Source organism: Anolis sagrei, chromosome 1, assembly GCF_037176765.1.
Source record: "Anolis sagrei isolate rAnoSag1 chromosome 1, rAnoSag1.mat, whole genome shotgun sequence".
Lineage (NCBI taxonomy): Eukaryota > Metazoa > Chordata > Lepidosauria > Squamata > Dactyloidae > Anolis > Anolis sagrei.
In genome coordinates this window covers 134,433,841-134,448,625 of record NC_090021.1, presented here as the reverse complement: position 1 = coordinate 134,448,625, position 14,785 = coordinate 134,433,841, and the positions used below count along the sequence as shown (strand labels likewise).

General features: G+C 38.9%; 1 protein-coding gene across 1 annotated transcript in view; it reads left to right on the top strand.

Moving 5' to 3' along the window:
* The window catches only part of SMC6 (structural maintenance of chromosomes 6), a 49,791-nt gene extending 35,753 nt beyond the window's left edge, over positions 1-14,038 (top strand). The window contains exons 20-27 of the mRNA XM_060787324.2: positions 26-196; positions 1,374-1,511; positions 5,350-5,495; positions 7,352-7,477; positions 9,024-9,129; positions 11,265-11,417; positions 12,133-12,230; positions 13,523-14,038. Coding sequence (XP_060643307.2) covers positions 26-196; positions 1,374-1,511; positions 5,350-5,495; positions 7,352-7,477; positions 9,024-9,129; positions 11,265-11,417; positions 12,133-12,230; positions 13,523-13,637 — 1,053 coding nt within the window. The 3' untranslated portion in view covers positions 13,638-14,038. The remainder of the gene's footprint in view (positions 1-25; positions 197-1,373; positions 1,512-5,349; positions 5,496-7,351; positions 7,478-9,023; positions 9,130-11,264; positions 11,418-12,132; positions 12,231-13,522) is intronic.
* Positions 14,039-14,785: the final 747 nt, after the last annotated feature.

Below are 14,785 nucleotides of genomic sequence, written 5' to 3'. Positions count from 1 at the left end.
GAAAATAACTTGGATATTTTTATAGGAAGAAGAAGTGAAAATAACCCAGCAGAACATGGAAGATATCAAACTGCGTATATGTACATATAAGAAGACGATGGAACAACTAAAAAATATTCAACAAGAGGCAGAACAGAAACTGGAAGAAATTAAAAGAAAAATCATTCAAATACAAGAAGAAGCTGTTCCGGTTCAGGTATGTGCACACACAGGCATACTTGTGGTTATATGTGCAAAATATGTACCAGAGATTGAGCATCCCTTATCCAGAAATCTGAAGTACTGTACATCAAAATCCAGAGTTCTCCACATGGGTGGCTGAGTTAGTGACACATTTTCTTTCTGATGTTTCAAATGTGCACAAACTTTGTTTCATGTACAAAATTATTTTTAAATTGTATAAAACTACATCAAAGTAATGTGTATAGATCTATATGAAAAGTAAATTAATTTAATATTTAGACTTGAGTATCTCAAAGAATTTCCATTATGTATATGTGTACAGACATTCCAAAATCCCCAAAACTAGTAATAATAATAATAATAATAATAATAAGCTACTGTTTTACCCCGGTGTAGTTCTAGACACAAACAGCCGCACCCACCCTTAAAGGGACATGGCTTATGTATAGTCCAGTGGTCATGGAATTGCTCCTTTAGCCTTCCTGAGAATGAGAGATCGATGAAGGATCAATCTAGAAAGGCAAAGGGAGCCTTCTGTCAAAAACAAAAAAGGAGAAAGAGAAAGGAAGAGTATCATATTCTAACTTTTGAACTGAAGTCTGTACACTGCAAGAGCGGATCAAAGCTGTCACAAAAGGGAAGCAGAAAGAAATGGGAACTATGCACGGAGTGGTTTACAATTTGGGTCTTCTGCCTTGATCAGCTGGCATGAGCAAATAACTAGTCAGTTGATCAAGGCAGAAGAAAATAACTAGAGCTGCGCTGGCACGATGGGTTAAACCCTTGTGCTAGCTGAACTGCTGATGAAGGTTGGTGGTTCGAATTCGCGAGATGGAATGAGCTCCAGTCTGTCAGCTCCAGCTTCCCTTGCAGGGACATGAGAGATGCCTCCCACAGGATGGTAAAACATCTGGGCGTCCCCTGGGTAACGTCATTGCAGACGGCCAATTCTCTCACACCAGAAGCTACTTGCAGTTTCTCAAGTTGCTTCTAACATGAAAAAAAAGCAAATAACTCAATGGTTATAGATTGTTCCTTCTGATATTCTAAAATAACAATTCACACTAAGTATCAGCCTTTCCTTTTATAATGAATATATTTTTATAGCTGCACTTGTTACTAATGCTTACATACATAATTGCATGAATAAATCAACTAGTTTATATTTCATACTGATTTGTTCTTAACAGGAAGGATTAAATCAAGCTGAATGTGAACTGGAAAGAAGTAAAAATAATTTACGACATTATGAAGAGAAAGAGAAAGAACACTTGAAGTCAATAAATGCACTTAAAAATAATCTAGCTGCAAAAGAGAAAGAATTAGAGGTATATCTTCTCTTTAATAACTTTTATTTTATTAGTAAGATGTCCACTAAATGTTGTGTTTGTATATGTTTCCAATATCCTTCTACTTTTCTGGAACTATTTATTTTAGTACAAGTTAATGAAACATCTTGCAATGCCCAAAGCCAAAACATGCATTAGAAAATGGCATACTCTAGACTAGTGGTTCCCAACCTTTTTTTGACCAGGGACCACTTTGACCATAGACCACTCTCCAACATTAGTACCAAAAGGGTTATGATTTTTGGTCAACTTTAGATTCGGTTTGGTTATTTGGGGTGCTGATACAGAAAGTTGCATTAGATAGACCACATTAGTTCTAGTTTCTGATATAGAACATATACTATCCAGTAGTCACCATCTGTTCGTTCAAAGAAAACCATATTTAATAATGCTCAACACTATAAGAGGGTTTTGCGAGACTTACTGCTGTTATTGCAACAGTGTAGTAACGATGAAGCCACGGACCATATTTTAGTTCTTGCGGACCACTGGTGGACGACAGGTTGGGAATCACTGCTCTAGACTTACCAAGAACTGCCAGAATATATCTAAAGAGATCTCACAAGTGTCAACAAATGGAATCTTTTTCATGTCATTAATCCTCAGACATAAGAACAGAAGGTGTCCAGTTGTGTTTTGGTTCACGAGATAAAGACATGCTTTTTTTAAATTTCATTTTAGAGGAGGCCAGATCCAACAAGGGTGTGGGCTCCCTCAATAAGATCCATTGGGTACTTCAGTGTCATTTGTGATAACAAATTCATTGAAAGGCATATGTAAAGGCTGCTCATCAGTCTGAACCCAGCACATGTATTAGACACTATACATTTGACAAGTTGAAGCCTACAGGGGCAGCCCTTGGGGATAACTGTGTTGTACGCTGTAGTTAGATAAATGGTGTTTACCTCACCTGGATTGTGATGGATTTCTCCTCATGACACCCCAAAAATAAGACATTGGATTTACCGTGAAAATTAATTTTGGGATGACATGGGGAACAATCCAGACTTACCCTTGGGAAATTACTGAAGATGGAAAAAAACCCAGCAAGTTTTGTAATGTTAATAGAACTTTTATTAAGTTGCATAGTTTGATGAGTTAAAATTAGGGTTGGAGAAGGTAACTAGGCGAGAAGGAGAAAAAAATTGTGATGGAATGTAGACTCCTGCTAGTTAGGTTAGCACTTGGGAAGGAACCCAATTATGGTGAATTGCTCCTCATGCCATCCCAGAATGAATCTTCATGGGAAGTCCATTCTTTCATTCCCATTTCAGATTCATATCTATTGGTCAAGTGGTTTCCTGAATGTTGTGTAACTGACCTTAAGCTTCAGTTGATGAAGTCATTGGGCATTGCTCACTTGAAGTAAAATCTTGTTTTTTAACACTCTTTGCAGACTGGGACTCATTGTTATAACATTTTTACATTGGTGGCATGATATCTCATCCTTTGGCCGTGGTACTGTTTTTACCCACATGCTACAGATGTTACAATAGCAGAAGTTTTGATAGTGGTCACCTCCTTATCTCTATATATCTTGAGGTTGATTGAAGGGAAATAGGGACCTATCTCCTGGGAGAGTTCTTTATATAAGGAACACATAAATGAAAAAGTAGGCTAGGTAGGAAGAACTCTGCCACAAACCTGAGACTACTGAGATGCCTTTGATTTAGGCTCCTTCAGTGTGATGATATCAATTCCACTACCATCATTGAAGTTGAACCCCCACCTTCCCAATTTTGGAACTTGTGATGAGAGAGGAAGCTCCAATTGTATCTCTGCTATTGATTGAAACCGAATCATCTAGACATGACCTTCCATCAGTGGCTCTGCTGTCAGAACCAATTGTTATTTTTCATTACTGATCACCCAAGTCCAATATTCTATAGGGAGCGATCTTATGCTTCATCAAGGTCATGGTACTGAGATCACAGGAATAAGGAGGAGTCTTCTTTTACATTTGCATCATATATGGTGAGATACTGCAATGAACATTTACGGAGAAGGTGCCTTAATTATTACTACTCTTACTCCCCATTCTATAGGGATCATTACAGTTGGTGTGATAATGATGCCGTCTGATTGTGTACTCAGTACAAAAGCAGATTTTAGTCATGTTTTCCATCAAAGCACAGATCTCCATTATGACAAATAGCATCAGTATTGAAGAGAGATGCTACAATTTGAGGCTGCTGGGATTCACCCTCTCCTCCACTGAGAACATTGATCAACTCATTCGCAACTCCATCATTGAAACCATCCATTGCTGTGGCTGTTCCAGCACTCCTGATCATATCATTAGCATATACAATAGTACTATCTGCTGGCTGGACCGCCACAGTCAATTCAAGTCTCAATCTTTGGCATTACTTATACTAAATATAGCTACATCAAATTCATTGGTATCAGATACAGCAGTCTGACACTTCTCTGTCTCCACGTATTCAGTCGGTACCAACTTCAACTATCTTAAACTGTGGTTCCAAAACAAGGAGGCACTTATGGTGTATTTTGGGTTATTCTTTCACAAGTTCTTAGAGAGAGATTGCTACCTTGTTGGGAAAGGATGCTGAAGAGAAGATTCCAGATTAATGCAGGATAAGCTTTCTTCAAGGATCTTCACCAAATGTATGGCTGGGGGTAATAGTATTTTTCCTTAGGATTTGAGAGATTTTTTTCCCATATCAAGATGAGTGGCTGTTGATGGGGTCCTGCAGAAGGAAGCTATTCAGTTAACATTGTCACTCCTATATGACCTGGGCTTCCATATGAATCCCAAAATGTTTATTTTGGCATCTACAAAGATATAAAAACCATGCTAGACTTGACCAAAGGAAGAGTATTCTTACTTTACAATACAGTTCATGCATTGGAAGATGTAGTCCCTTCATTACTATATTATCTCAATTGATCACACAAAATAGTAAGGTCACTAGGTCTGATTGCAGCAATGTCTACACCTTAACTTCCATCCATTATAACATTGGTTCCTGAAGAACTCTGATTCTTTGATGGATCATCAGACAAATTAATGATTCTACCAGATGTGCATCTCTCATTTCTTTGATAGACTATGTTACTGGATGCTGTTTTGTTCCCCAGAACCATCATGTATACTTATCTCCAATGCGTCCTTCACAGTGTGGGGTATATATTTTGCATCCATGAGTGTGCAAAGCCACTGGAATGAAGATGGGTCATGTTTCCACACCAGTGCCCAGGAGTTAATAGCTATAATCAAGGTGTTCGATGCCACTGAATGACATCTTAGATGTGGTTTCTGTTCAGAAGTTTTCCAAATGGGTTGTTGAGACCCTCAGATTTTCCTATAGATAGGTCACACATTCAGTACTGACTGTATGCACATTCACTTATGATAACTTCGTCTACAGCTTTGTTTAGAGGGGAATTATGTAATGCTGTTGTATTGTGGGCAGTTGAATGGATTGCTGTTAGAGAATATGTACGTTATTATATAGTAGTTATTTTATATATATATATATATATATATATATATATATATATATATATATATAGTAGTTATTATATAGTAGTAGTAGCCATGAGTCGCCCTTATGGGCTGAGAATGGTGGTTAATAAGTGCATCAAATAAATAGTAGTTAAGCTATGTTTGTTATACAGTAATGGTGGGAACTGCAGGAGGGGAAAACTCCATTACTTACTACACGTTGGAGTTGTATATATAGTTTCAGTGGCTTATTACAACATGAAAACATCCAAATAATTTCACAAATCTTTCAAGCAAAATGTACATAATGAATTAATTAATTTTGTCATATTTCAACATGTTCATTAGGAAATGATTGCAAAGGCTTCCCAAATTCACCAAGAACGAATAAAAGTAACTAGAACCTTTAAAAGTCTTCATACAGAAATGGAACGCTTACGAGAAACAATACAATCAGAAAGAGAACGTACTGGGGATAAAGAAGAAATCATAAGGTAAATTTTAATGGTGGGGTTAAAAAAAGTAAGAAGATATGTATTCATCCCATTTTTAATTTCTTTTGCATTCATTTGATATGATAGATGTTGATAGTAAAAGCTGGAGGTGGAGTGAGGGAGTGTGATTTTGCTATGACTTCAACTGAAACTGATTGGGGAAATGTATCTTGCAACTGATCATCAGAGTTAGGGTATTCAGTGTTCTGCCTTTCGAGTTGAATTGTGTAGCTAGCAGGAGAATGGCCACCTGTCTTGAATCTTGTATGGAACTCAATCCCTGTGACTCTCTATAATATATTGGATTCTTTGTTTTAATGATTTTATTTTGAAACATGATGCAAATAGGCTTTGTAACAATTGAAGGATGATAGGGAATGCTTTCAGAAAACAATACTTTGTTTTTGCTTGAACATGAAGGTGCAAGTTGGAAGAATCCTTCAGGATTGGATCAAGATTTCATCTTCTACAGGCATAGGCCCAGTATAATCTTGTGTCACTTGACACCCAAGGCTGATTTCACAGTTCCCCAAAATTCTCATGCCCAGTGCTCCCAAAAAGTTCAGTGAAAACAAAACACCAAAAAATGTTCTATATCAATATCCACCTTATAGACTTCCAACTAGGTTGCATTTTTTTTTTTGCCTCTGCTCCCACAGTGGCATATTTTAGGTCTCTGGTGACCCTTCCCTTTAAAAAAAAAGAAAAAAGGAATTGCCCATGAATGCACTAAATTTGTGAAAAATTCCCTCAGGGCTTAGGTAATTGGTCAGCAGCATAACCAGTTGTATCTCCTGGAGACTTAATAATAATAATAATAATAATACTTTTTTTGTACCCTGCTACCATCTCCCCAAGGGACTCAGTGCGGCTTACATGAGGCCAAGCCCACAGCACATCAATAAACAAAGGCAATAACGAATAGTCAATACAAAACAGTTACAATAAAATAAAATAAAAACTCAAAAACAAAAAATACACAATAAGTAATAAACAATATCAATAACAATAACATACAGCATTTAAAAACCAATGGCCGGGCCAAATGTAATAATTAAAATTTAAAATGCTGGGCATGAACAAGGTAAGATAAGCTAGGATAGGGTTTTCAAAGAAAGATGAGGGCGCGCAGACAATCCTAAATCAATATTAAACTGCATTTGAGGACATATTGCTAAGAATTTTCCTATTCTGGGAAGGCACACTGGAACAACCACGTTTTCAGGCTCCTCCTAAAGACTACCAGCGTTGGGGCATGTCTGATGTCCCTAGGGAGTGAATTCCAGAGTCGAGGGGCCACCACCGAGAAGGCCTTCTCCCTCATCCACACCAATCGCGTCTGCAAAGTAAGTGGGAGGGTGAGCAGGGCCTCTCCAGATGATTGAAGAGATCGTGTGGGTTCGTACACAGAAATGCGGTCACACAGGTAGACAGGTCCCAAACCGTTCGGGGCTTTGTAGGTAATAACCTGCACCTTGAATTGGGACCAGAAAATGAACGGCAGCCTGTGGAGCCCCTTAAACAGGAGACTTGGGTGTTATTCGTTTTTAAAAAGGTTTTACCTACTCCCTTCAGAGATGGCCTTCTGTGGTAATGAAGGGCAGAATGTGGCCCCTATTCTATGGAAGTTGTCATCCTCTAATCTACTTAGTCAACATTACTCCTATCCAAGTGTTTTGGGGACTACAGGTAGGTCATGGTCAGTAGTCCTTTCTTATCACTAGAAAGTCAATGAAAAGTATTCAGAGGTAGCAGTTGGAATAGGCAGGGAATTTCCTTTTGAGGACATCTTTGGAGGATCTTATCCAAATTATAATTGAAAGATTAATGCTTTTGATACCTACTGTTACATGCAGGCAATTTCAGGAAGCAAAAGAGAAATATCAAATGACGGAGAATCAAGTCAGAAGTCTGAAGAAATTTATTAAATTACTGGAAAAAATGATGAAACAGAGATTTGATGCTTATACGCTTCTTAGAAGGTCAGTGTTAGCAAATCTGTTTTCTAGAATGGTGGATGGGCATCGTGGGAGTGGGCCCCATTTTAATCCTCATGATTGTCTGCAGTGCTTCATTTCCCTAACATTATTGGCTGAAGATTAACTGAAAATTATAAACCGAAATCACTCTCACTTGTAATATTTCCTCACTTCAGTTTTGAGGGGAATGGAAAAGGTTTTAAAGCACAATCCACTGCTTCTTGAATCAGCAAATGACCACTTTAAGATAAAAGCCAATCAATTAAAATAATTGATTGAGTCCAGGAACTTCGGGGAGAAAATTGAGGAGGCCATAGGACAGTGGTTCTCAAACTGTGGGTCCCCAGGTGTTTTGGCCCACAACTCCCAGAAATCCCAGTCAGTTTACAAGCTGTTAGAATTTCTGGGAGTTGAAAACCAAAACATCTGGGGACCCACAGATTGAGAACCACTGCCATAGGAGGTATATGCAGACCATGAGTGCAATGATTCTTACATTTGATTTTACTAGTTGCATCCTTGTTTAAAAACCAAACATTAACCCATTGATAATAGAGAACTCGGAGCCCCAGGTGACACAGCAGGTTAAACAGCTCAGTTGCTGAACTTACTGACTGAAAGGTTCGTGGTTCAAATCTGGGGAGTGGGGTGAGCTCCTGCTGTTAGCCCCAGCTTCTGCCAACCTAGCAGTTTGAAAACATGCTCATGTGAGTAGATCAAAAAGTACTGCTTCAGCGGGAAAGTAACGGTGCTCTATGCAGTTATGCTGGCCACATGACCTTTGGGGTATCTACGGACAATGCTGGCTCTTCAACTTAGAAATGGAGATGAGCACCACCACCCCCCCCCCCCCCCAGAGTCGGACATGACTAGACTTAATCTCAAGAGGAAAACTTTACCTGATAGAGAACTATTGTTCCTAGCTTTCACATTTAAAACTTTTCTGTCATATATTATAAAAAGCTAGCTTAATAAATAAATAAATTGAAAAGTACTTTTATACCTTTGGTTGCAGGGTATCATTTAATGTTCAAAACATCACTTAACAAACTTTGCAAAAGTTTCAGCTCAATAGTTTGAAATGCTACATAAAAATTGTTAAGACACTGTATGTAACTGCTGAAAAACACATAACAGACAACCCATGCATTCTGAAAATGCATGGGTTGTCTGTTATATGTTTGCTAGGAACATTTCTCAGCCCAGAACCAAAAGTGAGAAATGCAGATAAAAAGTTTGAATGTCTCATACAACTGTATGAAGCAGCTACAAGCAGCTACAATTCTCTATGTATTTATGGAGGCTCTGGCCTCATCAACACTGGCATATTATGTAGTCTTGTAATGCATTATATGGCAATGTAGACACAAATGATGCAGTTCAATGCAGTTGAACTGCATTATAAAACTGCATTACATGGTAGTGTAGGTGGGGCCTTAATAAACTGCTTTACATTGTTGTTGCTTTTAAATATATCACCACTGACCTTTAGCTTTTCAGATAATATGTTTATGTATATATATGTAACTGTAATGTTTTCATTGTGAAGGTACCTTGCAATACGATGTAAAATGTACTTTAACTCGCTGCTAAATCACAGACAATTTTCTGGGAAAATGGAGTTTGACCACAAGAATGGAAAGCTTTCAATTACTGTAAGTAATTTTCCAATTACTTTGTTAATTGGTTTGTACTATTTGAATCTATTTTTTTTTTCAGTTCCCTGTTGTGGTCAACTGTGAATTGCACATATGGTAATTCCTGCACCTGCTCAGAACAGCTTTCGGAATCTTCTAGAAATTCTATTAAACATTTCAGGCTGTAGGCCCCGCCGACTCTCCCCTCTGATCATAAGTAGCCAGTGAGAGGGGCTACGGCCTCCAGTTCTCTTCATCCGCCGCCAGTTATTACCAGTAAAGCAGAACAAAAGCCAGAAGGAACTAGAACGATGCAGGGAATGTGTATTATATAAAAACGAGAGACAGAGGCTTGGGATATGGAAAAGAAGTTTGTCAGAAGTAGTTTGGAAAACCCTTTTAAAAATCCTCGTAAAGGGACCATTTTGAGAAATAAAATCTTCTTTTACACATCCTAAGATTTTTCTCTCTCATTTTCATATCATTTTCCCAAGCAACTGCGTGTGTGTATTAAACTAGGGTTGGCACTGAAACAATATAGAGGTGATAAAGGAGAGCTATATTTGCGCACCTGAATATTTATTGTTTTAAGTTACTTGTTTAATGCAAAGAGCATATAAGAAGCAAGAGGCATCTAGCAGAAAAGTGTCGGCTTGATATTTATGTATTATTAGCTTCATATATATCCTGTGTTTTTCCCCAATAAGGAGCCCATGGTTGTTGCTCCATCTAGCTGTTGGAGCTTCACCTGCACATTAAAACTCCATTGTCTTAAAAATAGTGCCAAAAACTGGAAAGTGAAATAAACTGCTCCAGGAGGAATACCATAGACCAGTGGTTCCCAGCCTTCAGGCCCGTAGCCAGGATTTTGTTTCGGGGTGGGGGTGCTGAGTTTGGTCCGGGGGGGGGGGGGGGGCTGAGTCTGAGTGAAAGAGGGTCTACCCTAGCAAACCTTTTGTATCGTTACCCCAATACCCTCATGCATATGGGATATATTGAACATGGTGATCAGATCATGATATGAATAAACATAACAGTTTAAATAATGTACCAGTAAGGCCTTCTTGCAGACCACCATGAGAATTTCGGGGGGGGGGCTGAAGCCCCCCCAAGCCCCCCCCCCCGGCCCGGCTACATGCCTGCCAGCCTTTTTTTGACCAAGGACCACTTGACCAGGGACCACTCTCCAAAATTAGTACCAAAAGGGTTACGAATCAGTTTTTGGTCAACTTGAGGTTGGGTTTGGTTATTTGGAGTGCTGATTCAGAAAATTGCATTAGGTAGAGCACATCAGCTCTAGTTTCTGATACAGAACATATGCCATCCAGTAACTGCCATCTGCATACCCACAGAAAGCCATATTTAATTTAGAGCTGATGTGGTAGTAGTAATCATAGAATCATAGAATCAAAGAGTTGGAAGAGACCTCATGGGCCATCCAGTCCAACCCCCTGCCAAGAAGCAGGAAAATCACATTCAAAGCACCCCTGACAGATGGCCATCCAGCCTCTGTTTAAAAGCTTCCAAAGAAGGAGCCTCCACCACACTCCGGGGCAGAGAGTTCCACTGCTGAACGGCTCTCACTGTCAGGAAGTTCTTCCTCATGTTCAGATGGAATCTCCTTTCTTGTAGTTTGAAGCCATTGTTCCCCGTCCCAGTCTCCAGGGAAGCAGAAAACAAGCTTGCTCCTTCCTCCCTGTGGCTTCTTCTCACATATTTATACAGTCTTTTGTAGGTAGTCACCCTCTCCCCTCCTGACATCTCTGTTGCCTCAACACTATAAGAGGGTTTCGTGAGACCAGTCACTCTCGTTGCCGGCATAGTTTCGAGGCAACAGTGTAGTAATGGTAAGACCGCGGACCGTATTATTGTCCTTGTGGACCACTGGTGGTTCATGGATCACAGGCTGGGAAGCACTGCCATAGACCATCAGCAAATTACTGTAGAAGCCTGAGATCCAGAAATAGTTGGAAATCAATTGCAGCTTATTTTCCACACAGAGAGCTTCTTCACAGTAAAAAAATGATGCTTCTTTCTTTGTATCCAAAAGTGTTCTCTTGTGTTAGGGAAATCTTCCTCTTTTAGGTATGTGTATTTTTAATAGTTATTTTGTTATTCCAGTTTCATTTTTCTCTCTTTTTAAACAACTTAAGGTCCAGCCTGGAGACACAAACAAGGCTATTCTAGATGACATGAAATCTTTATCTGGAGGTGAACGTTCCTTCTCCACCGTTTGCTTCATCCTTTCTATATGGTCCATTACAGATTCTCCTTTCAGATGCCTGGATGAATTTGACGTCTTTATGGTATAATTTCTTGAACATGTTTGTTGTTGATACTCTCAGCCCAATCTTACCAATTTTCATTAGAAACATGACAGGAAAGGTAATGGTTTTCAGGGAAGTGTATTGCTCCCTTAATAGTTCCGTAACTACATTATTCCTTTTGCTGAAAAAAAGAAGCATTCCACAAAACTAGTTTTACCAAAGTATCAAAATAAACAGAACAATAAAAAGTGGTAACATAATGTGCATAAGCCTTTACATTCCCTTTCAGAAGAAAAGCTAGCAATTGAAGTAAATAATGTCAGAATTAGCAGTAATTGTTACAAAGTACAAAACTTAGCAGTTGCTGAAAGAACTGAAAAGCAATTTTGTTGGAATCAGCTGTAGCATTTTCATACTCAGGAGCCATGGTTAAGCCCATGGGTTAAGCCCTTGTGCTGGTTATTGGTTTGAATCTGTGAGAAAGGTCAGCTCCATCTGTCAGCTCCAGCTTCCCATGCGGAGACTTGGGAGAAGCCTCCCACATAATGGTAAAACATCTGGGCGTTCCCTGGGCAACGTCCATGCAGACAGCCAATTCTCTCACCAGAAGCAACTTGCAATTTTTCAAGTCGCTTCTGACACGATAAAAATAATTTCATTCTCAACACTAACCTAAGGGATAGGATTGTATTATTATTAAATCTGAATGAAGTATACTTGTAAAAATGCACAGGCATATTTTGATGTCTTTTAGGATATGGTGAACAGGAGAATTTCAATGGACATGATGCTTCGTATGGCAGAATCTCAGTGTTATCGACAGTTCATTTTGATTACGCCGCAGAATATGAGGTAATAGGTTCCTAACGTTGGAGCTTGTAAAATGCAGAGGAAATAAAGATTAGACAGATCTTTTGTGCTTGAAGTATATAGGACTTCAGATGTTTTATATAGGTTGTCAGTGGATATTAATACAGGTGTTTCCCCTTCCTTTTGCACCCTTCTTATCTGCAAGGAAGAATGGCCTATTTGTTTATAATTTTAAGCAAGAGTCTCAAAAGCTTGTTGGAGGACTGTGATATCAGAAAGGAACATTAAAGCTGACAAGGAAAAATAGAGAAACTAAATTAAAGTTTTAATAAATGTTTCTCCTGGAAATATCATTTTCTTCTACATGGTCCCTATGAAATGCAGATATTCATATGTGCGGATTTCACAGGTGACCACTCAAAGAAAAATGGTTACTGGTAAACAACCCATTCTTCTATGTGGTCTCTGAGAAATGCGTACATATGGATGCGCGGATTTCACAGGTGACCACTCGCAGAAACATGGTTACAGGTAAGCAACCCATTCTTTCCCTAAAAGGGAAGTCAGAAGTCAGAATTGTGATGCAAACTCCATACTTCCAGTTAAAGTTATAAATGTATGCTTGTACCTGGTGCCTTATAGCTGGGCTCCACCTCTGTGGTCCTCAACCTTCCTAGTGCTGCGACCCCTTAATATAGCTCCTCATGTTGTGGTGACTCCCAACAGTAAAATTGTTTTCATTGCTACTTCATAACTGTAATTTTGTTACTGTTATGAATTGTAATGTAAATATCTGCCGTGCAGGATGTATTTTCATTCACTGGACCAAATTTGGCACAAATACCCAATATCTCCAAATTTGAATACTGGTGGAGTTGGAGGGGATTGATTTTGTCATTTGTAGTTGCTGATATTTATAGTTCACCTAAAATCAGAGAGCATTCTGAAGTCAACCATTGATGGAATTGAACCAAACTTGGCACACACAACTCCCATGACCAACAGAAAATAGTGGAAGGATTTGATGGTCATTGACCTTGAGTTTTGGAGTTGTAGTTCACCTACATCCAGAGAACACTGTGGACTGAAACAATGATACATCTGGACCAAACCGATGGGAAGGACAGGCCTTCTCTGCCAAAGGGGTTCCTAAGACCATCAGAAATAGGTTTTCTAATGAATGGTCTTTGGCAACCCCTCTGAAACCCCCTCACGACCCCCTCTCCAAGGGTCCCGACCCCCAGCTGCTCAAACTGAAAAATTGGCCTGATCTAAGTGTAAAAGTATTCCATGGAGAAGCCATTAGTTAATTTGCCATATTTTGTTGTATCTAGCTCATTGCCATCCAGCAGGCTTGTTCGAATCCTCCGAATGTCAGATCCAGAGAGGGGGCAGACCACACTGAATTTCCATCGCAGAGGTGAAGATGAAGATGAAGATGAAGAATGAGTGCCTTAGCAATGCATACCACCTGATCAGCTTGTTCCTATTATATATCATGTCCCGTTGCAATTTTTAAAAAAATGTAAGGCTTTGTAACTCCCTCCATTAACTTGTGCCTTTTTCCATATTGCAGTTCCTAAGATTTAAACATAAAATTCACTTTATTTTTAGAAGTAATATTTTGGTGGTTAAATTGTAGCAGCAAAGATGCTGTCTTGCACTAGTGACTGCAGCTTTTGTTTTGCTCTTGCAAAGAGTGGAATAGTCACACACATATATATATTGGAGATGGATTCAAATGTTTCCTATTTTTGTATTCCACAAGTATGACAAAGTGGGACAAAAGAAATCTTTGATCATATTTTGGAACATGTTTTTACAATAAAACTGTTGCAGTAAAAACAGAATTCTTGTCCATAATATTTCCAGTATCTTTTTGTTGTAGTTATTGCACCCATTGGTGATAGCATCTTTTATAGGTATTTCTGGGTTCTCGTCTGATGGCTTTGCCTGGCTGTTTCCTCCTTGTTCAAGAAACTCTGCAGCCATATTGTTTAGCACACACTAACTTTGCAGGTTGCATCGCTCAAGTCAACTTCCCCAGCTATGCTTTTTAGTAGAGCTGAAGCAATGGATATAGTGCTAGCAGGAATACTCCCAACTAGAAAATGATTTTGCCTGGGTTTTTTTCTTCTTACTGAAACAGTTCATTGGAATCAATTATGCAATTGGTATTCACTTTAGCAATGTATAGGGATAGATGCTGCCTTTAAGAGCAGTGTTTCTCCATCTGTGGATCCCCAGGTGTTTTGGCCTACAACTCCCAGAAATCCCATCCAGTTTACCAGTTGTTAGGATTTCTGGGAATTGAAGGTCAAAACATCTGGGGATCCACAGGTTGAGAACCACTGCTTTAGAGCCCAGAATAGGTTGTTGGACCTCACAATGTTGCTCATCCCTGCAGTCTAGAATTTTATTTCACCAGCACCCCTTGTTTCTAAATTGCACCAATAAATAACACCAGTAGATGGGCCATGTGTGTACAGTGTAGTATCGAGATGCATATTCTTCTTATGATGAAAAGTGTGGTTGATAATGAAGAACACATAAGCTTAAGTGAATTATTATTATTATTATTATTATTATTATTATTA